This window comes from Lepus europaeus, chromosome 10 (genome assembly GCF_033115175.1).
Source record: "Lepus europaeus isolate LE1 chromosome 10, mLepTim1.pri, whole genome shotgun sequence".
Lineage (NCBI taxonomy): Eukaryota > Metazoa > Chordata > Mammalia > Lagomorpha > Leporidae > Lepus > Lepus europaeus.
This window is the reverse complement of record NC_084836.1, coordinates 124,413,524-124,435,244: the sequence shown is the minus strand read 5'-3', so window position 1 is coordinate 124,435,244 and position 21,721 is coordinate 124,413,524. Positions and strand designations below refer to the sequence as shown.

General features: G+C 64.4%; 2 protein-coding genes across 6 annotated transcripts in view; both read right to left on the bottom strand.

The window, feature by feature from the left end:
* Positions 1-766: 766 nt before the first annotated feature.
* Positions 767-9,913, bottom strand: MTG2 (mitochondrial ribosome associated GTPase 2). 3 transcript variants are annotated; one of them, XM_062204435.1, is made up of 7 exons: positions 9,889-9,913; positions 6,064-6,272; positions 3,755-3,902; positions 3,273-3,388; positions 2,461-2,679; positions 2,138-2,276; positions 767-1,438 (listed from the first exon to the last, which is right to left on the bottom strand). In XM_062204435.1, exons 2-7 carry the CDS (start codon positions 6,265-6,267, stop codon positions 996-998), a joined length of 1,269 nt encoding a protein of 422 aa, XP_062060419.1. In that variant the 5' UTR covers positions 6,268-6,272; positions 9,889-9,913; the 3' UTR covers positions 767-995. The 3 variants fall into 3 exon arrangements, with proteins under 3 accessions (XP_062060419.1, XP_062060417.1, XP_062060418.1); XM_062204433.1 differs by lacking the exon at positions 9,889-9,913 and adding an exon at positions 8,481-8,919; XM_062204434.1 differs by lacking the exon at positions 9,889-9,913 and adding an exon at positions 8,485-8,919.
* A 1,396-nt stretch (positions 9,914-11,309) lies between these two features.
* Positions 11,310-21,721, bottom strand: part of SS18L1 (SS18L1 subunit of BAF chromatin remodeling complex) — a 36,689-nt gene continuing 26,277 nt past the window's right edge. The window contains exons 9-11 of one of the 3 annotated variants that reach the window (XM_062204444.1): positions 16,814-16,933; positions 15,329-15,456; positions 11,313-13,074 (exon numbers count right to left, since the gene is read on the bottom strand). In XM_062204444.1, coding sequence (XP_062060428.1) covers positions 13,048-13,074; positions 15,329-15,456; positions 16,814-16,933 — 275 coding nt within the window. In that variant the 3' untranslated portion in view covers positions 11,313-13,047. Of the gene's footprint in view, positions 13,075-15,328; positions 15,457-16,813; positions 16,934-21,721 lie in introns of all 3 variants that reach the window. The other 2 variants (XM_062204445.1, XM_062204447.1) reach the window with 2 other exon arrangements.

Below are 21,721 nucleotides of genomic sequence, written 5' to 3'. Positions count from 1 at the left end.
GGGAGGAGCCGGGCAGGAGCCGGGCAGGAAGCCGGGCAGGAAGCAGAGCAGGAAGCCGGGGAGGAGCCGGGCAGGAAGCCGGGGAGGAAGCCGGGCAGGAAGCCGGGCAGGAAGCAGAGCAGGCCGGCAGGAGGCCGGGGAGGAGCCGCGGGTCCCTGGCTCGGGTGTTGGGTGCACTCAGAAATGAGGCCCAGGCTGCGCTGACACAGGCAGAGTGGACGCGACAGGGGAGGCTGAGGGAGGCGCGCGGCTGCCCTGGGCCCCTCAGGGACACCAGTGCTCGGCCCTGCTATCCCGCGGGCTGCTGGGAAGCTGGGAAAACGCGACCCCACCGCCCACACAAAGGTTCACTTCTGGGGCCGGCCCGTGGCGCTCCATCCCACGCGGGTGTTTCAGATCCAGCTCCCTGCGAACGCGCCGGGGGAACGGCAGCTCCCGGCCCAAGTGCCTGGGCCCTGCCGCCCGTGTGGGAGGCCAGGAAGGAGCTCCTGGCTCCCAGCTCCGACCCAGCCCAGCCCAGCCCCAGCCACTGTGGCTACCTGGGGAAGAACCAGTGGATGGAAGATCCCTTTCTCCCGCTCTGTAACTCTGCCTTTCAAATAACTAGATACATCTTTAAATAAGTAAATAAAGGTCCGCCTCTGCAGCCAGCCGCTACCTGGAGACGCAGCGTCGGGAGCTGCGCTCTGACTCCGGCCTCTGGCTGGGCTGCTCTGCGGAGCTCGCCCGCGGCGGGGGCGGGCTCGGGGGTCTGCCCCTCACTGGGGTGTTAGCACACATCAGTCCCTGTCGGCCAATCAGACAGCGGGGAGCAGACTGGGTGTCAGCCGCACGCAACGTTCTACCACCCAAGGGAATCCCTGGGCCTCCCGAGGGGCCCACGCCGGGGGGTGGGGGAGATGGAGAAGCACCAGCGGCTCCCACAGCTACAGGCACTTTCTTTCACACGTCCAGGACCCAGATCACAACAGCCTGGCCGTGCAGCCCCTGCCCGGCTACCACCTGAGGGGCGGGCGGCCGTGCCCCAGCTCCGCCTCCCCGTAGCTCTGCCTCCCCGTGGTTCCGCCTCCCCGTGGCTCCGCCTCCCCGCAGGCCTCGTGCAGCTCCCTCAGGCGCAGTAGCAGTCCCTCCAGGTTCTCCCCGGTCACTGCCGACAGAGCGATGACCTCCTGGCCCAGGTGGGCCCGCAGCTGGGGCAGCCTGGCTTTGGCGTCGGGCAGGTCGACCTTGTTGGCGACGATGGCGTGGGGCCGCTCCGACAGGCCTTCTTTGTACTGGTCGAGCTCGTGCTGTAAGTCCTCCAGCTGCGTCCACGGCTCCGGCAGGGAGAGGTCGACCAGGAACAGGAGGCAGCGGCAGCGCTCGATGTGTCTCAGGAAGGCAAGCCCCAGGCCCCTGTTGCGGTGGGCGCCCTTCACAATGCCGGGGATGTCGGCCACTGCAAGGGGAGAGCACGCGGGTCACGGCCACTGCAGGCCACTGCTGCCCTCCGTACAGAACAGCACCGGGCTGATTCTGGGAGGGAGACGGGAGCCCACCTGCGGCCAGACCGGCTGCACTCGGCCTCGCCGTGGCAGGGAGCCTGCAGAGCCGAGGCTGTGCGTCTCGGGCTGACGGTGTGCTGTCTGGTGACAGGCACGAGGGCCAATCGACCCGCTAGCGAGTAACGCGCTCCTCTGGCTTCAAAATGATCCCAGAGAGGGCAAACCGGCTTCCTGTGCTCTACTAAAGATGGGATTACCGGCCGAACCGGCGACGGAGCGCTTCGCAAACACCAAGTGCCGTGCAACAACCCCACCGCGGGCTGGCCGTTTTCAGTGGGCCCATTATCTTCTAGAAGAGTCGTCTTTTCTCAGAACGGTTCCGGGGAAGCTTTCTAATCGTGTGTCGTCTACACGACTGACGCCGCCGCGTCCCCAGATGACAGGGAGGACAACACACGGGCGCGGCCACGCCCGGGCTGGGGATTTAAACTGCGGCTCCTCAGCCGGAACCAGCGGACGCCGGTGGGCTCTGATCTAGAGAATGAACACGCACATCGTTCCAGTTAGGAAAACGCTGCGGCATTTTAAACACGAGCTAGATCTCGGGTCCCTCGTGATTGCTCTGCACCTCGGACAGAGGTCGGAAGCGCTACCTGCTATCTGGAGGTGGCCCTCGTAGTGGACGATGCCCACGTGGGGATTCAGGGTCGTGAACGGGTAGGAGGCCACGGCGGGTCTGGCGTTCGAGATGGCTCGGAGGAGCGAGGACTTTCCAGCGTTGGGGAATCCGACCTGGAAGACAAGTGAGGACCGGCACGGGCTCAGCGGAGGGGACCTCAGGCCGCAGGTCTGCAACGGCCTGGGCCCTGAAGACAGTGTGCGCGGGCCAAGTTAAGGGGACACTAACTGGACAAAGGCGCGACTTCCAGGCCTGCAGGCCTCCTAGTCCAGTGTGTGCATGATGACGGCCACTTACCAACCCGGCGTGGGCCATGGTCTTGAGCTCCAGGTGGAGAACCCGCTCCTGACCCGGCTGTCCGGGGGTGCAGGTCACCGGGGCGCGGTTGTCGTTGGCCAGGAAGAAGCGGTTGCCTTTGCCTCCGGCCCCGCCGAGCGCAGCAACGTACTCATCGCCTGGACGACACAGGTCCGCCACAACTTGACCGCCCTCCTTCACCAAGGTGCCCACGGGGACCTGAAAGCAGCGGTTACGGGGCTCAGTCCTAGGGCAGCAGGTGGAGACCGTCTCGGCCAATCGAGCCCGAAGGGAAAGGAAGCAGGGAGCAGCCCTGGCACGGCCACCCAGGCGCAGGCCCAGGCACCGTCCACCCTCACGGCCACAGAGTAAGGAAAAGGTCTTGGCCCTCGTGGGATTTGATGCGCCAGTCACACACCCCTCCAACCACACAGAAGGCTTTTTCAAGCCGTGTTCCTAAAACACAGGGCAAATGGAATCCTCCGGAAACCAGTGCATCTAGGAGTCAACCCTCCGCCCGGGGGACGCCCTGTGGCGCCTCTCGGGCAGAGGCCGCAGGAGGCCCGTGCTCTGCGGCTCTCCTCACGGGTCACCGTGTCACGGTCTGTGACGCTGTTGACCCGCGTGGCAGCAGCATGTGTACAGGAGCCCCTTCGGGGTCTGCCTCACAGGGGACAGAACTGCTCCCCACCTGTCCGCCTGCCCCCCTCTCTCACGCTCGAAGTCACAGGGCCCCTCTGCGTCAGCCCACGGACCCCAGGAGCTGGATGGCCCACACGAGGGACAGTGCGGCTCGAGCAGCCGCGGCTCACCCGGACATAGAGGACGGCGCCACCTCGCCCAGAGCAGTTTTTGCTGCCGCCGTCTTCCCCGCTGAAGCCCTGGTACCGCGACAGCACCGACGACAGGGACTTGACCTGCTGGTCAACTAGGATTAGAGCAAGTTACGAACGGTAAGAACGTGTGCGGGAACACGGGCTGAGGTCTCAGCACAAGCGACCGAGCTGGCGGCAGGACAGGCCAGTCCTCCTCCCCTCTAGCATCCTGCCACTGGAGGGTCTGCAGCCACAGCCCAGCATCAGGAGAAGCTGCGCCTGGCCCCGCGTGCGCCTCCGCTCCCGACCTCCCCGGCTGCACAGGACAGGGAGGCCCCGCCTTCAGCACCCACCGCTGTCCTGACGTTCAGGGGCATGACTATGGCTACCCCCACACACGCAGAGGGTAAGCAGTGGGAGGGCCCTCCCCAGGACTCCTCCCTGGCGGCCCCGCCCCTCCCGAGCTCCCGGGCACATGCCTCTCAGGATGACGTGGCCGCCGCTGCCTCCGTCCCCGCCGTCGGGGCCTCCGAACTCCTTGCGGGGCTCGCTGTGGAAGCAGCTCGCTCCGGAGCCTCCGTTTCCTCCACGGACGAGCACGCGCCGATGGTCCACAAAGTGCCTTTTCTACAAGAGCACACGCACCCCCACGGTCAGCGACGCTCCGGAAGCTTCCCGGGAGGCCCCGTGTGCAGTGGACAGACAGCTGTTCTACTGTGACGGGCTAACCACGCTGGACAGTGCTATCGATACCGCTCATCTCCTACAACCCAGACAGCAACCAGCTCCACATGTGAGCCAGCACGTGTAGGGCAATGCACACCACGCACACGAGAACGCCTTCCGAAGGAGCTGGCGCGGGCTTCTGGCTTGGCTGTCAAGATACCCAAGCCCATCTCACAGTGCTGGGGGTCGAGTCCCTGCTCTGTCCCCCATTCCAGCTCCTGCTAACGCAGACCCTGGGAGGCAGCAGCCGGGTGGCAGCCGCCCATGGAGGAGATCTGGACTGAGTTCCTGACTGCTGATTTGAGCCTGCATCGGCCCCAGCCATTGTGGGCGTCTGGGGAGTGGACAGTGGATGAGAACGCTGTCTCTCAGATAAATGACAAATAAGGAAATAAAGAACATTTTTAAAAAGGTAAAATATTCTCCAAATACATTTTTCTAGCTTTTAAAAACACAAGCACGTGGCCGGCGCCGTGGCTTAACAGGCTAATCCTCTGCCTGCGGCACCGGCACACCGGGTTCTAGTCCCGGTCGGGGCGCTAGATTCTGTCCCGGTTGCCCCTCTTCCAGGCCAGCTCTCTGCTGTGGCCCGGGAGTGCAGTGGAGGATGGCCCAAGTGCTTGGGTCCTGCACCCGCATGGGAGACCAGGAGAAGCACCTGGCTCCTGGCTTCGGATCAGCGCGATGCGCCGGCCGCAGCGGCCATTGGAGGGTCAACCAACGGTAAAGGAAGACCTTTCTCTCTCTCTCTCTCACTGTCCACTCTGCCTGTCAAAGAAAAAAAAAAAAAAAAGCACAAGCACAGGGGCCAGCGCTGTGGCGCAGCGAGGTAAAGCCACGCCTGCAGTGCCGGCATCCTATATGGGCACTGGTTCGAGTCCTGGCTGCTCCACTTCCGATCCAACTCTGCTGTGGCCTAGGGAAGCCACACCCACGTGGGAGACCCGGAAGAAGCTCCTGGCTCCTGGCTTCGGATCGGCACAGCTCCAACTGCTGTGGCCACTTGGGGAGTGAACCAGAGGATGGAAGACCTCCCTCTCTCTGTAACTGTCTTTCAGATAAATAAAATAAATCTAAACACACACACGTTACTAAAGGAACAGGTCTTCAGTGGTGGGAAGTCCTAGGGGAGGGAGGTGCCATCTCTCTGGGACACCCCCAGGCTTGCTCTGCGGGCCCCTGTGTCCTGACTGAGCAGGGACCGTCTGGGCTTGTCACCTGACAGCAGGCACCCCCCAGCCCCTAAGGGAGGTGCAGTGTAGCTAAGGAGAATGGACAAGGTTAGTGTTGGTACCTACGAGCTCATCCCACAGGAAGCTCAGCTGCCCAGGCCCAGGCGCCCAGTGTGTGCCACAGAAGCCACACCCTGCGCCACACAGCACCCAGGCCATCCACGGCCCCGGGCGGGCCCAGGACACCGGCATTTCTATCCAGTACTCTTTGACGGTTTTCGTTTTTTTTTTTTTTTTTTTTTTTTAAGGAAATACACAAAATTTAAGATTCTCTGGCACCACCACATGGAAAAACCATGAATTACTACTTTAAAACCTCAGTGTGCAGCCTCGCTACAAGGAAGATCCAACTGCAGACTCAGGGGGGCCGCTCCGGGGGAGGAAGGTTGAGCAGGGGCCAGCCGCCTGGCGCACGGCCTGACCGCACGGCCACGTTTCCCCTGCCCGCCCTGCTGCCCCGCCCGCAGGAGCAGGTGCAGGTGCGCACAGAGCCATGCTCTGGAATGTTCTCCAGTCATCTGTGTTTTAAAGGGACTGGTGAGCAGAACAAGAAAAACCTGAACGGCTTCGAGAGCTGTGAAGCCTCGGGTAGGAACTATGCATGCCCACTAGCGAGCACCCGGCCCAAGGGGCAGCCTGTCCAGACCCACGGTGCCCCGGTCCCCCAAGCGCGCTGCTCAGCACTAGGCCTCCGTGCGTCCCCTCGTCTCCCACACACTGCACGTGGCCCTCCGGCCGCCTCAGCAGGACACACGCACGCAGGACGAAGAGCACACAGACGCCCTGCCCTTCCAGGAGGGAACACGCAGCCGCTCCTGCCCAGGTCTCACCAACTTCTTCTCAGAGAGCGGCTTCTTTCTGGGGGGCTCCTGGTGCTCGCTGCGGGCCGCAGAGCCGAGGGAGAGGGGCCTGGGAGCCAGCTGCTGAGGGAGGCGCGGTCTGGACTGGCGGCCAGCCTGCGTGGACGGAGCGCAGCGCCCCACGCCTTCCAGCGCGGTCCGAGATGCTGCTGAGAAAAGCCTCAGGGGCACCATGGCCGCTGTCGAGACAAGACACTGGCTGAAGCCCGAGCTGGAGTGAAGCCGCAGAAGCTGCACGGACGCACGTTTAACACAGAGCAACGAACTGGACTGTTTTTCCTTAAGTCTTTGTTTATTTGAGAGGCAGAGTTGGGGGGGGGGGGGAGGGAGTGTCTTCCAATCCGCTGGTTCACTCCCCAGATGGCCGCAATGGCTGGAGCTGGGCCGATCCAAAGCCAGGAGCCAGGAGCCAGGAGCCAGGAGCTTCTTCCGGGTCTCCCATGCGGGTGCAGGGCCCAAAGACGTGGGCCATCTTCTACTGCCTTCCCAGGCCACAGCAGAGAGCTGGATCGGAAGTGGAGCAGCCGGGTCTCGAACCAGCCCATATGGGATGCTGGCACTGCACTTAGCCTACCACGCAGCAGCACTGGCCCCATGAATGACTTTCTCAACCCAAAGCATGTGGTACCCTCAGAGCCTGCCTGCTCCCTGGGGCAGGACCTGTGTGCAAGAATTCAGCCATGAAACGTCATGAAACATGGACACACCCACACGAAACATCAGGATCTGCTCAGGAAATCTGAACCTTCGGTCAAACGGGAACACCCCTGCCCTCCCACGTTACCCTGTGTGCGGCCTGTGCTACAGCCATGACTGCACACACCCAGAGCACAAACACCAGCACCTGTGCTCCCGGGCTCCCACGTGCCCGGCTGTCAGGTGCGGTCTCTGCCCCAGACTCTGACACCTGTGGGACTTCCTGAGCGACCAGCCCGGTCAGCAGTGTCTGACACGGAGCTCATCCGTCCGGCAGCATCTCCTGAGGGGCAGGGGCAGCCCTGTTCCATCGGGGCGACTCCAGCGGCCCCCGGACGGTCTCCGGTAGAGGGCTGCTCACCAGAGGCCGAGGCAGAGCTACAAGTGCGGAACTTTCACCCCCACCAGGGAGGCCAGAGGGGCTGGACGCCACGTGCAGAACTGACCACCCCCAGGCGGTGAAGGCTTCCTACAAACCCACGACTCTGGCACTTGAACTGTGGGCAGGCGCCCCAGCACGCGCACGGAGGGTGGTGCCGCCCCTGCATGAGGCCTGGCGCCACGCAGCCCCTCCTCTGTACCCTCGGCCTGCAGCTGGGGGACAGTCTTCCTGCATGCCGGACGCTGCTACGGCACTGTTGGGGCCGCCATGTACACCGGCCTTGGCGGGGGCAGGTGTCAGGAGGAGCTGAGCTGTAGGACCCCCTCCGGCATCCCCGGTAACTGCAGCCGTGACACACGCATGGGGTCAGCAGCTCTGTGGGCGCCACAGGTCACAGTGAAGCGTCCTTTCCACTGTGACTTGTGGTCATGGGGCCTCGCAGGTGCTGAGGGTCGAGAGCTCCGTTTTAATTGTAAGGATGCAGAGCGTGAAGGAGAAGGGCTAGACGTATGTGCACAGGAGCTCTGAGAATTCAGGGAAGAAGCAAATACAACTGACCACACAGGCAGGGGCAGGTGTCTGGCCTAGAACTGAGATGCCCACATCCCACTCTGGGGGCCTGGGCTGATCCCTGCTCTGGCTCCAGCTTCCTGCCACCCGTGTGACCCGGGACGGAGTTTCCAGCTGACCTGGGCCTTGGCTCGGTCTGTTGTGGGCATCTGTGGGCTCCCTCCCTGGCTCTGTGCCTCCACAATAAATACATGCATTAATTAATCGAAATAACAAAACAGGAATAAAACAAAATAGTAGAAACAAAACCTGAGTGAGACAGTCAACACTGACCTGACCTTTCTAGAACAGTACAGCCACAGAACGGACAGTAACCCTGAGTCCCCGAGGAAGTCTGGAAGCTACGAGGACAACCTCGAACCGCACGGAATGAAGTCCAAGTCACCGCTGCCTCTCGGAAACCTCAGGTATCTGGGAATCGGGAAGCCTTCTTACAAATAATCTATTCATCAACGTCAAGGGGCCCGTGTGGCGCAGCAGGGGAAGCCGCCACCTGCACCATTAGAGCCCCGGCTGCTCCACCCCGCAAACCGCCTGTGTGGGAGACCCGGATGGAGTTCCAGGTCCTGGCTTCGTGCTGGGCCAAGCCCAGCCACTGTGGCCATTTGAGGAGCGAACCAGTGGGTGGACAATCTAACTCTGCCTTTCAAATAAATAAATCTTTTTTAAAATAGGAGAAAATAGAAAATATTTTGAACTGAGTAACCAAAACACAAAACACAGAATTGATGGAATTCACCTACAATAGTGCTTGGAGAGACAGCAGTAGTCTGAACAGCTTGTGTTCCTAACGGCACCTGAACCAACGCCTCAAGGCTCCAAATCAAGAAACCAGAGGGGCAGTGCTGGCTAGCAGGCGAGGCGGCCGCATCCCTGTGGGTGTGACCGTTTGGGGAGTGACCAGAGGAGGCTAACCCGCACGTCCCAGGGGACATGTCTACCCCCCCCCCCAGCATGTCCCCGGGGTGTCTAACTCCCCCCAGGCCTCACCCCCGGGTGTCTAACCCCGCATATCTCTGGGGTGTCTAACTCCCCCCAGGCCTCACCCCCGGGTGTCTAACCCCGCAGGTCCCCGGGGTGTCTAACTCCCCTGCAGGGCTCACTCTGCACGTCCCAGGGTGTCTAACCCCGCAGGTCCTCAGGGTGTGTCTCTAATGCCCCCCCCGCATGTCCCTGGGGTGTCTAACTCCCCCCAGGGCTCACCCCGCAGGTCCCCGGGGTGTCTCTAACCCTCCCCCGCAGGGCTCACCCCCCCGGTGTCTAACCCCGCAGGTCCCCGGGGTGTCTAACTCCCCTGCAGAGCTCACTCTGCATGTCCCAGGGTGTCTAACCCCGCAGATCCTCAGGGTGTGTCTCTAATGCTCTCCCGCATGTCCCCAGGGTGTCTGTCTAACCCCGCATGTCCTCGGGGTGTGTCTCTAACCCCGCAGGTCCCAGGGTGTCTAACTCCGCCCCCCCCCCCCCCCCGCAGGGCTCACCCCCGAGTGTCTAACCCCACAGGTCCACGGGGTGTCTAACTCCCCTGCAGGGCTCTCTGCATGTCCCAGGGTGTCTAACCCCGCAGGTCCCCAGGTGTCTCTAACGCTCCCCCCCCCCCCCGACCCCGCAGGTTCCCGGGGTGTCTAACTCCCCCCCGCAGGTCCCCGGGTGTCTAACCCCGCAGGTCCCCGGGGTGTCTAACTCCCCTGCAGGGCTCACCCCGCGTGTCCGAGGGTCTCTAACCCCGCAGGTCCCCGGGGTGTCTAACGCTCCCCCCCACCCCGCAGGTTCCCGGGGTGTCTAACTCCCCCGCGGGTCCCCGGGGTCTCTAACTCCCCCGCAGGGCTCACCCCGCAGGTCCCAGGGTCTCTAACCCCGCACGCCTCAGAGGATCTCTCGGTTCCTCCAGAATCCACCCTCGCTGCTCCCGCGTGTGGCGCGTGCGCCGTGCCCCGCCCCGCGGCGGAGCCTGGTCCGGGGCCGGCAGGGCTGGCGCCCCGGCGGGCAGCGGCAGGCCACGCCGGGAGCCGAGGGCAGAGCCGGGCTGCTCAGCCGCGGGGCAGCACCCACGCTGCGGTCCGGTCATCGCGGCCCTCGCTCCCGCCGGGGCCTCCGGCCGCACTGGAACCCCGGTCGCCCGCCCTAGGCCGCCGCCGGCCCTCACTCACCGGCGCGTTAGAACGTCCTTCCGGCGCACCGGAAGCGGTCGACTACTTCCGGGGCACCGGAGGCGGCCGATTACTTCCGGGGCCGCCGCCCGCAGAGCGCCTGCCAGCGCGCATGTGCGGACGCCGCGGCCTCGGCGCGGGGCGGGTGGTGTGCGGGGCTGGGCTGGCCGCCCCCGGCCCGGCCCGGCCCGGCCGAGCGTGCGGAGCCCCGCGGCGCCATCAACTCGCGCTTCGCGGGCTGAAGCTGCAGTTTATTGAGACGACACAGGCGGCGCCGCGGCCGCCCGCCCGGGCAGCCCCCGCGCTCGCCCCGCGGTTACAAAAAACGGGCGACAAACGATCAATAAAACTGTTACTCCTCTTAAATATATTAACACAACGACGTATAAATTAGGGAACGGATGTACAAACTATTGCACAAATGCGTCTCGGAACACGGGAGTGCTCCGTGTAGACGAGGTCCCCTCCCGAGACGCGTTCACGCGGCCCCGAGACAGGGGTGAGGGGGGCGGCCTGGGGCGGACTCCCCCTTCCCGTCCTGGGCCTCGGGTACTGGACCCCGCTCACCCAGCGCAGTGCTGGCCAGGCGCCCGCTGCCCCCAACAGCTGAAGAATCAGGGCGGCGCTCCCGGGAGGCCTTGAACGCCAAGCGCCGGACATCGGACATCGTCTTGTTGTCCTGTAGCTCTTGAAAGAATCCGCATTCACCCCACCGTGGTTTAAGAAGCCACAGCGAGGTCCTGCCGTGCCCACTGAGGGTGGCCCGGCGTCCGGCCACGGCGAGGTCCTGCCGTGCCCACTGAGGCTGGCCGGGCGTCCGGCCACGGCGAGGTCCTGCCGTGCCCACTGAGGGTGGCCCGGCGTCCGGCCACGGCGAGGTCCTGCCGTGCCCACTGAGGGTGGCCCGGCGTCCGGCCACGGCGAGGTCCTGCCGTGCCCACGTGAGGGCTGGCCAGGCGTCCGGCCACGGCGAGGTCCTGCCGTGCCCACGTGAGGGCTGGCCAGGCGTCCGGCCACGGCGAGGTCCTGCCGTGCCCACTGAGGGTGGCCAGGCGTCCGGCCACGGCGAGGTCCTGCCGTGCCCACGTGAGGGCTGGCCAGGCGTCCGGCCACGGCGAGGTCCTGCCGTGCCCACTGAGGGTGGCCCGGCGTCCGGCCACGGCGAGGTCCTGCCGTGCCCACTGAGGGTGGCCCGGCGTCCGGCCACGGCGAGGTCCTGCCGTTCCCACGTGAGGGTGGCCCGGCGTCCGGCCACGGCGAGGTCCTGCCGTGCCCACTGAGGGTGGCCAGGCGTCCGGCCACGGCGAGGTCCTGCCGTGCCCACGTGAGGGTGGCCCGGCGTCCGGCCACGGCGGGGTCCTGCCGTGCCCACTGAGGGTGGCCCGGCGTCCGGCCACGGCGAGGTCCTGCCGTGCCCACGTGAGGGTGGCCCGGCGTCCGGCCACGGCGAGGTCCTGCCGTGCCCACTGAGGGTGGCCAGGCGTCCGGCCACGGCGAGGTCCTGCCGTTCCCACGTGAGGGTGGCCCGGCGTCCGGCCACGGCGAGGTCCTGCCGTGCCCACTGAGGGTGGCCAGGCGTCCGGCCACGGCGAGGTCCTGCCGTTCCCACGTGAGGGTGGCCAGGCATCTGGCCATGGCGAGGTCCTGCTGTGCCCACGTGAGGGTGGCCAGGCATCCGGCCACGGCGAGGTCCTGCCGTGCCCACGTGAGGGTGGCCCGGCGTCCGGCCACGGCGAGGTCCTGCCGTGCCCACTGAGGGTGGCCAGGCATCTGGCCATGGCGAGGTCCTGCTGTGCCCACGTGAGGGTGGCCAGGCATCCGGCCACAGCGAGGTCCTGCCGTGCCCACTGAGGGTGGCCCAGCGTCCGTGCCGCCCCAGTGGCCAGGCTGCCTGTGAGGGGTTTCCCAAGTGGGCCGCGAGGTCTACAGATGTCGGAAAGCACGCGTCACTCAGGTCTCTCTGAGACCCTCACTCACACGGTGGGGAACACGATAACACCTCCGGGCTCTTCGTACCGAACGTGATTCCGGGCGCTCGCTGGGGGAGCTGGACAGTGGGTCCCAGCAGAGGTAACCGGAACCCACAGCCCGCCGGCTGTCTGGAGCGCGGTGCTCGGTACAGGGGACGGGCGTATCCACCCCCCAGCAGTGCCCGTCAGCTCCAGGCAAGCACCAAGGCCGTTCCTGGAGGGCCGTCTCCCTGCCGGGGCCGGCACACAAGGCCCTCACGGACTCGCACACTTGGAAGTCGCTCACTGATCCCTCTTCACTTCACAGGACAAACACATGACACTTTTGGCTCAACAGGACTGGTGGCCACGGCCATGAGCCAGCTCCGGGAGCCCACCCGCGGCCCGTCCAGGGGAAGCAGCTTGGTCCTTCCACTGAGTAAGACACCGGCCAACACAGAAGACAGTGCCCAGCACCGAGGCCCAGGAAGCGGCTGCCACCCCGCCCTGACCACGGGGAAGGGAGGAGGCTGCGCCCGGGGCTGTGCCCAGTCACACGGGCCCCCATGTCTGACCACGGAGGCACAGGGAGAAGCTGCCACCAGGGCTATCCAGGTGTCATGCTGGCTCCCGTGTCCAACCACGGAGGCACAGGGAGAAGCTGCCGCCCGGGGCTGTGCCCGGGTCACGTTGGCCCCCATGTCCGACCACAGAGGCACAGGGAGAAGCTGCCACCAGGGCTATCCAGGTGTCATGCTGGCTCCTGTGTCCGACCACGGCACAGGGAGAAGCTGCCGCCCGGGGCTGTGCAGCCCGGGGCTGTGCCCGGGTCACGCTCAGGTACAGTTGAAGAAAGTCACAGCCCACGTTCCAGCACGTCTGTGGGGAGAGAGCCGACCCTGGTCTGTTCCCGTGAACACTCGGATGATGTGTGGGTAGATACAGCCCATCGCTGGACGGAATCCCGTGATGACAAGATGACCCCACAGTCAGCTAGAAGCATCGAGGGGCTGTGGGGACAGAGGAGGGACAGCCTCTCCATCGTGTCCAGCACCACGGCGCTGCCAGGCAGCCGCGGGGCACGTGCGGCTCATACCCAGCGTGGCGCCGGCACAGCGGCCATCGGCACGTCACAGTTCACCAGAACTGCCGTCGGCCCGTCCACGCCCCGGACGGACATGCTGTACAAGTGCTCCAGGACTCCCGGCGCTTACTGCTGGTAGCTTCCATACTGGCCCTGAAAGAGATCAAGACAGAGATGCCTCGGCAGCTGTGAGTAACAGGTGGGGCAGACCCCACCGCCTGGCAACACGTGGGGGATGGGAGGAAGGCGGCGAAGACCCGCCCAGCTGTGCGAGGCAGGCGGCCTGGCTCTCAGGAAGGACCACCCCTCCCTCGGCTGATGCTTCAGGTCAGAGCCAGAGGGCTGTCGGCTCAGCGCTACCCTGGGCTCACTGTGGCCGGGCAGGTGTCCTAACCAGAGCCTCGCCCTGACCCAGCCTCGAAGGCGTCTCCAGCCACGGGTCTGAGCACCCCAGATGCCAGCCACACCTCCCCGCTCACTGAAGTGGGAATGCAGGAAGTAGCTGAGGTTATGGGTTTGAGTCAATAGAAAATCTAAAGAGAGTGCAGGTGGTCAGCTCCGCCGGGGGACGGGAGGCCCCGGGCGGGGGCGGGTCATCTGACCAAGACCGAGTCACTCCCCAGCTGCTTCACGGGCTTCCTGGGAACCCCCACCTGGAAGCGAGGCGGGGGTGGCTGCTGGGGTCTGTGCCTCCCTGGCCCGGGAGCCACTTGTGAGCAGGAATGGGTTCTGTGCCTACCTGCTCCTCCACAGCTGGGTCAGAGGAAACCCCAAGACTGGAGGCCAACGGCCGAGAGCGGCAGCCTGGTGACAGCCGGCAGCCCTGGCCACCCACGTCAGGGCTGGCCCGGTGGGTCCCGGGGGCTTGCCTGTCTCCATGAGCACCACAGGCAGTACCCAGAGACCCAGCCCCGAACCCAGCAGAGCCGATGCTGAGACGGGCCAGCAGCTCTCCGGAGAACATTACATCACTGTGGGAGTCGGACGGACGCGTACCCCAGAGTGGATCCCCAGCCCCCTCGCTGCGTCTCCTCTGTAGGCACAAAGGCACCATCTCCCAGGCCACACAATGAGGTGGGGACGCTCACCGCTTATTCCCGGGACCCTGTCAAGGACGGCCTCACCTCACCAGAACCAAGCCCCGGCTCTCATCTGCCCAGCGTGGTGTCCTTAGCAGGTGCAGCCGCGCACAGCGCCAGCAGAGCTGGGCAGGGGCATCGCCATGGCTGCGGCCAGGTTCCCGCATGCGCACGGGGGCGCTTCTGAACTGCTCTCTTAAATGCCCAATAGGTTTGCTCCCCCGGCCCAACCCCGTGCCTGGGGTGAATTTCAGGCATCAGTGAGCTTAACGGGCACCCCCCCACCCCCTCATGGAGCAGGATGGGAAGCATTCAAGTAGAAAACCCACAATCCTACTCAGTGCTTTACGGCTCTTTGGGCTGTGCAAGCTGTGTTCACACCCCCACCTGGCACAAAGCCGTCACGGAAGAGCAGTCCCTTCTCCGAGGACTGAGAGCCACACCCCCCCCCCCCACTGGCTTCACCGGGACACACCTGCCGTTGCATCTCACTCGCTGTCGCCCCCAACAGCCTCGTGGATCCCCCGTGCCTTCCCAGGCGGGAACGTAGCTGGGGCGACCCGTACAAGCTCCCCCAGCTCCCCCTCTTCCCACACCTCTGTGTCCTGATGGACGCGTGGCGCATGCACACGGCTGCTCAGGGCACCAGAGTCAGGGCACGGGACTGCCCGCTGAGCTCGTGGCCACCCTGAGGCTCTTCACTTCCCCTGTGCTCCTGCCACCCAGAGGTCCCCCTCGCCAGGAGCCACGTTCCACGCAGGGCAGTGGCAGCTCCCCGTGTGGCCCGCGTGGCCACCCGTGCTCTACCGTGTGCCACGGCACCTCCCGCCCTCCCCTGCTCCTCACCCCTCTCCGGCCACGCTGGCCTCCCAGGAGTCTGTGCTCTGCTGTGTCGGGAATGCTCTCACCTCAGCTCCGTGGGGGCCCTGCTCCCCTGTCCTGCCTGGCCCTCCCCACTCCAGTGCTTCCCCACGTCTTTGCCCCAGGACGACGCCACCTGTGCCTGCCGGCCCCCCAGGGAAGGGCCGTGCTCTGTGCCTGCTCAGTCCCCACCCCAGCAGACGCACAGTGGATGTTTGCGGAATGAACGGAGGAAGGGAGAGACCGGCTCGTGGTCTAGCCACTGAGACAGAGCCGGCTGTCGGACAGGGGCCAGTGCAAACGTAGAGCGACTTAAAGACCTCGTGGGCTCAGGCACTCGCACTCCGCAAGGGAGCCTGGAAGCCAGCGAGCCCCGCCTGACTGCTCCTGACGCCCACAAGCGAGACCCTCGCCACATCGCGACGGGCACGGTGCGCAGCCCGTCTGCAAACACCCAGAATGCTTGCCTGCTCGTAGCCGTAGGGCCGCTGCTGCTGGGAGGACGGTCCGGCCTGTGATGCTCTGTAGCTCCCATACTGCTGGCCTTGTCCCTGCTGGTAGCCGGAGTACTGCGAGGGGGCTCCCTGGGCAGGCCCTGAGAAGACACCGGGGCCGTGAGGCCAGGCCGCGCGTTAGCCGTCTGCAAATTTCCCCAGGAGCAGGTCCCTGCTCTCCCTCACTGTTAAGTCTGCTGTGAGAAACCATGCAGCCCTGCACCAGCCCACCCAGGCACCATGGCTGCACCCCCACGCCAGTGCCAGGGCCACAGCCTCTCAGCACGGCTGTGCTTCCTGGATCAAGTGGTGCTGGGTCAGAACCCACACGGGGACGCGTGGTGCTGGGTCGGAGCCCGCACGGGGACGCGTGGTGCTGGGTCGGAGCCCGCACGGGGACGCGTGGTGCTGGGTCGGAGCCCGCACGGGGACGCGTGGTGCTGGGTCGGAGCCCGCACGGGGACGCGTGGTGCTGGGTCGGAGCCCGCACGGGGACGCGTGGTGCTGGGTCGGAGCCCGCACGGGGACGCGTGGTGCTGGGTCGGAGCCCGCACGGGGACGCGTGGTGCTGGGTCGGAGCCCGCACGGGGACGCGTGGTGCTGGGTCGGAGCCCGCACGGGGACGCGTGGTGCTGGGTCGGAGCCCGCACGGGGACGCGTGGTGCTGGGTCGGAGCCCGCACGGGGACGCGTGGTGCTGGGTCGGAGCCCGCACGGGGACGCGTGGTGCTGGGTCGGAGCCCGCACGGGGACGCGTGGTGCTGGGTCGGAGCCCGCACGGGGACGCGTGGTGCTGGGTCGGAGCCCGCACGGGGACGCGTGGTGCTGGGTCGGAGCCCGCACGGGGACGCGTGGTGCTGGGTCAGAGCCCACATGTGAATTAGTATTCCTGATGAACGCCCAAAGAAGTGCCCAAGTGGGAGAGGGGCATTTTCCTTCTGGAAGGTTCCACACGACCCAGATAACCTCCCTAGGCGTGTGGGCTCACTATGGGCTCCTGAAGCACAGGGAGGGGCCGGGGAGCCAGGAAGGCAGCAGACAGCACGTGGGCATGGCCAGGGTGAGCTGTGCACAGGACGCGGGCAGGCCCTACCCTGGTTGTCCGAATCCCACGCCCTGGCCCGTGTGAGAACAGCACACAGCCCGAGAGATGCCACAAAGGGCCTGACCCGGCCCCTCCACACCGTCCTCCCAGGCCCGAGAAACCACCAGGCAAGAGGCTCCCAGGAGACTGACAGGCAGGGTCTCGGGAAAAGCAGTGAGGTCTGAACCCAGGTGGAGTCTGGCCGGCTCCTCGCGTCCCAGCCACAAGTGTGCCACGTCTCGCAGGCTGCTCCTGTGCTGGGTGCCAGGGGACTCTACCACCCTCAGACGACCCGCAAACAGGCCCCCTGGCCCGCGCCCGGCGACGGCAGCCTGCATGCGGTGCGGCCCCGCGGGGAGGTGCAGCCCCCCTTACCGTAGGCCTGCTGCTGCCCGGGGTAGCTCTGCTGGTTGGGGTACTGCTGCTGGGAGTAGCTCTGTTGCTGGGCGGTGCCCTGCTGGTAGCCGGCCTGCTGCTGGCTGTACTGGGAGTTTCCTGGGGGAGGAGGAGGCACGGAGCTCATTCGCAGGCAGGCACGGCGGCCCCCGGTTCCCCACCTGCCGCACGGGTACTGGGAGACCCTGAACCGGGGCTGCGTCAGGGTGTCCTGTTTCCCAACGATTCAAGCACCGTGCTGTGTTCTCGGGTAACTTCACAAATGCACAAACGGGAAGCCAGGAGAAACGAAACGGTTCCCGCTACAACGAAGACACAGAGCGCCGCAAGCACACGCGTGCAAGTTCTACGCCCGGGCTCTGAGCAGTGGGACTGGTGAGTCCCGAGCAGAGGGGAACGTGGACCCGGGGGCCCAGGGGGAGGAGGCAGGGCACTGGGGCGGACTCCTATAGAGCCCCCAGGAGGAACGGCCCAGCGACCCTCCGATCCCGCACCCCGGCCTACAGGATGTGCAGAGGTGGGTGCTATGGGTTAAGCCCCCGGGCTGTGGTCCTTGGCTACGGCAGCCCCAGGAGGCCAGCACAGTCCGCCCGCTCCCAGGAGCACAGGCCGAGGGAAACCACAGGCAGGGAGGCGCAGCCCTGGAACCCGAGGCCGGGGCACCGCGCCCAGGCGAGGAGCCGAGCGAGGCATGTCCTGTGTACAGGACGCGGGGCAGGCTCCTCTGGTTGTCCCCGCAGTCACGCCGTGCGAGAAGCAGCCCCGGCCAGCGAGAGCAGCAGCTCGGGTGAGAACCGGCAGCCAGCGCTGGCGGGACCCCGGCTGGGAGACGCGCACAGCGCCGCCCCAGGCCCCTGCACGTGGCGCAGCCGGGGGCTCCGTGAGTGGCGGCAGGACACCCCTCCTCCCAGGGCTGGGCCCTTGAAGACGGCCTCCTCTGACTTCAGGCAGCGCGGCGCAAGGCTCAGGCGAGGCAGACTCCCCCACGTGCCGCGGCTCGCCAACAGGCTGGCCTCTGCGACTTCTCCCCTTCTACATGAAGACGCCTTCATTCCTTTTTTTTTTTTTTTTTAGAAAGAATTTCTTCATTTATTTGAGAAGTAGAGTTAGAGAGAGAGGGAGAGACAGAGAGAGGTCTCCCATCTGCTGGTTCACTCCCCAAATGGCCGCGACAGCAGAAGCTGGGCCAATCCAAAGCCAGGAGCCTCTTCCAGGTCTCCTGTGTGGGTGCAGGAGCCCAAGGACTTGGGCCATCCTCCACTGCTTTCCCAGGCCACAGCAGAGAGCTGGATCGGAAGTGGAGCAGCCGGGACTCGACGGTGCCCACGTGGGATGCTGGTGCTGCAGGCGGCAGCTTTACCTGCTACGCCACAGCGCCGGCCCCTGTTCCTATTTTCAAAAGGTAACGACTGGCCAGCACCCTTGCTAAATGCCTCATTCTGGAAGAAGGCTGACGGTGGCGAGAAGGGCCTAAGCTTCCACTCAGGAGAGAGTAACCACGGCTCCGAGCCATCGCCGACTTCAGTGGACCATCAGCCAGGACCTGGGAGTCTTGGGGGAGGCGTCCTGAGGCCGGAGCTCCACCCACGGCCTCGCGGCCTTTACGAACGGCGGGGTCTCAGCGCAGCCTTGCTCTCTGTGGGGCTTTGCCGAGGGCACCGTGTGCGCTCCCGTGGCTGGGTGAGGTCGGTCCAACACCAGCAGGCCGGGGCTGGGACACTCACAGCAAAGCTCTCCTTATCGAAAATCCCAGAAACGGCTGCTCGGCCAGTGGTTCACGCGCTGATCACGACGCCCACGCCACACTGGAGGGCCTGGGGCCGAGTCTCAGCTCTGGCTCCCGATCCCGGCTTCCTGGAGTGCACACAGCAGTGCTGGCTCAAGCACTCGGGTCCCAGCCGTCCTCAGGGGAGACCCGGATGGAGTTCCTGGCTCCTGCTTCAGCCTCTACCCAGCCTACACCACGTGGTCATTCGGGAGTGAGTTGGCAGATGGGAACTAGTGTTCTGTCTCAGATAAATCTTGCAGGCCGGTGCTGTAGCTGGTAAGGCCGCCGCCTGCAGTGCTGGCATCCCATATGGGTGCCGGCTCAAGTCCCAGCTGTCCTACTTCCAATCAGCTCCCTGCTAACGGCCTGGGAAAGCAGTGGAAAATGGCCCAAGTGCTTGGGCCCCTGCATCCACACGGGAGACCTGGAGGGAGCTCCTGGCTTTGGCCTGGCCCAGCCTTGGCTGTTGTGGCCATTTGGGGAGTGAACCAGCAGATGGAAGATATCTCTCTCTGACTCTGCAAGTCTGCCTTTCAAATAAAATAAATCAATCTTTTTTCCTTTTTTAAAGTGTCCTAAGAGATAATGGAGACGCCACAGTAAGAAGCCAGATTGTGAAACTGGTACTGGGAGAGTCCAAAAATCCACTTTTCTAATTTCCTGGCTGTGACGAACTTTCCTTACAGTGTAAACTTTAAGTATTTTAAAACTGGATCCTAGTACGACACTTAAAAAATCCAGCTTCACTGGGCGACAGCTCACATTGGAAAGGCTTAAGAACCTACTAAGGAAACTCAATTAGTTGCAAAGATAATAAACTAACGGGGCTGGCTCTCGGGGCCAGCCTCCTTCTCGAGGTGGGCGTGCAGGAGAAGCACCCTCGGCCCAGTCCAATTTCTCAGCATCCACGGACACAGCGAGGCCCTGACACCCGCTCCCTCCTCCAAGCCAAGGCAAAGGAGGCCTCCAGCGAGGGCAGCAGACTTTAGTCCTTTTGTTCCCTAAGATTTGTTTAGTTGAAAGTCAGAGCTACAGAGAGGAACAGAGATCTTCCACCCACTGGTTCACTCTCCAGATGGCCACAAAGGCCAGGGCTGGGCCAGGCTGGAGCCAGGAGCTGCTCCCGGGTCTCCCACGTGGGTGCAGGGGCCCCAGCACTTGGGCCATTTTCTCCTGCTTTCCCAGGCCACAGCAGGGAGCTGGATGGGAAGTGGAGCAGCGGGGAACCAGTGCCGACATGGGGCTCCGGTGTTGCAGGCAGTGGCTCCAGCCGCTGCGCCACAACACCGGCCCCAAGTCCCTTGTTCTCTCTCAGGCCTCTGACAAACCGATGGGAGCCGTGGCAGATTTCTCAGGGTTTGGATGCTTCTGGTAGCCCGCACGTTCTCACAATCTTTATTCGACAACAGCTGACGGGGACGACTCATCAGCCTGGCCAGCTTTGCCTGGTGCACAGCAGGCGCACAACAGATGTTAACAGGTCTAACATCAGCAGATGGAGCAACAGGTTCTGAGAACCAGCGCCAGCGCTGGAGCAGAGCTTGGCTCTCATCACCTGGAAAAGCGCCCAGGTGATCCGGCACGAACAAGCACCAGGTGAATCCCAGCAGCCAGCTCTGTGGGGCTGGAGGCGCGGGTCTGTGGGGTGCCTGGGGAAACCACCAGGGCTGGAGGGCGCCCGGCCAGTTCCTTCGAGAACAGCTTGGAACAGCAGTGGGTGGGTGGTGAGCCCTTCCCAGGCCGCTGGCAAAGAAACCCTTTCTTCTACTTCTGAGAATCTCAGGGCATTCTGTGCCGTGGCTAAGGGATGGGCGGCACCGCCCGGCAAACACATTCTGCCTATTTACAAAGAGGAGGGAGGGGGCGGGTGCTCGGTGCAGCCCAAGCCGGGTGCCGGGGTCAGGGCCCCAGCCCCGCCTCCGACTGCAGCTCCCTGCTAATGCGCACCCTGAGAGGCAGCAGGTGAGGGCTCGGGCAGGGGGCCCCTACCACCCCCGCGGGAGACTCAGGTGGCGTCTGGGCTCCTGACTTTGGCCTTGGCCAGACCTGTTGTGGGCATTTGGGGAGTGAACCAGCAGATGGAAGATGTCTCTCCTCTGTCTCATGGTGTCCACCCCCTCCCCCCAGCCCCAGTTTCTCTGCCTTTCAGATAAGTAACAATTAAAAAATAAAACTCTAGGAATGTGGTTGGAAAGGCAGCCTCTGCTGTTCCGAATGCCCAATCCTGGGAGGACGTGCCCACCACTTGGCGAAACCCTGCGAAAGTCACGAGACAACGGGCAGTGGACTCTAGGACAGGTGCAGATGGCGCCGGCGACGGTGATATGGTGATGGCATGATGGTGACGTGGTGATGGTGTGATGGTGATATGGTGATGGTGTGATGGGTGATGGCCTGATGGTGTTGGTGCGATGGTGACGGTGATATGGTGATGGCATGATGGTGTTGGTGTGATGGTGGGGTGATGGTGATGTGGTGATGGTGTGATGGGTGATGGCCTGATGGTGACAGTGCGATGACGATGGTGTTGGTGCGATGGTGACGGTGGTATGGCATGCCCGTGTCAGTGACGGTGATGGTGTGATGACCAGTTTCTGAAGAGGCAACAAACTCCCACTGGGGAGATCAGGGAAGGAGGCCACTTCCACTCCTGCCCAGACTGCCTGGTCCCGTGGGCTTCAGTCGAGAGAGTGCATGAGGGGGGCTTACACCCCACGACCCTGCTGGGCACCTGCTGGGCGTTCAGGAGCTCCAGGGGCCCCAGGTGGCGGCTGCAGGGCCCTCAGCCACATCAGGATGCGCCTGGCTCCCTCTGCCACCAAGCACGGGCTGCCCGACAGTGTCCCTGACGCTCCCATCAGCTGACCCCTGTCCCCCTCATTCCCCTCCTGGTTTGGCCGCCCAGTTCCAAGGCCCTTCCTGCCTCTGGCCCTCTGCATGTCAGCGTCCTCCAACACTTTTGTTTTTAAAGGTTATTTACTAACTGAAAGGCATGGCTACAGAGATCTCCCCAGACGGCCTCCCCAGCCACGGCTGGGCCAGGCTGAAGCCGGGAGCCGGGAGCGACAGCTCACCTCCCAGCCACTCGGAGCACCTTCTGCTGCTTCCCCAGGTGCATC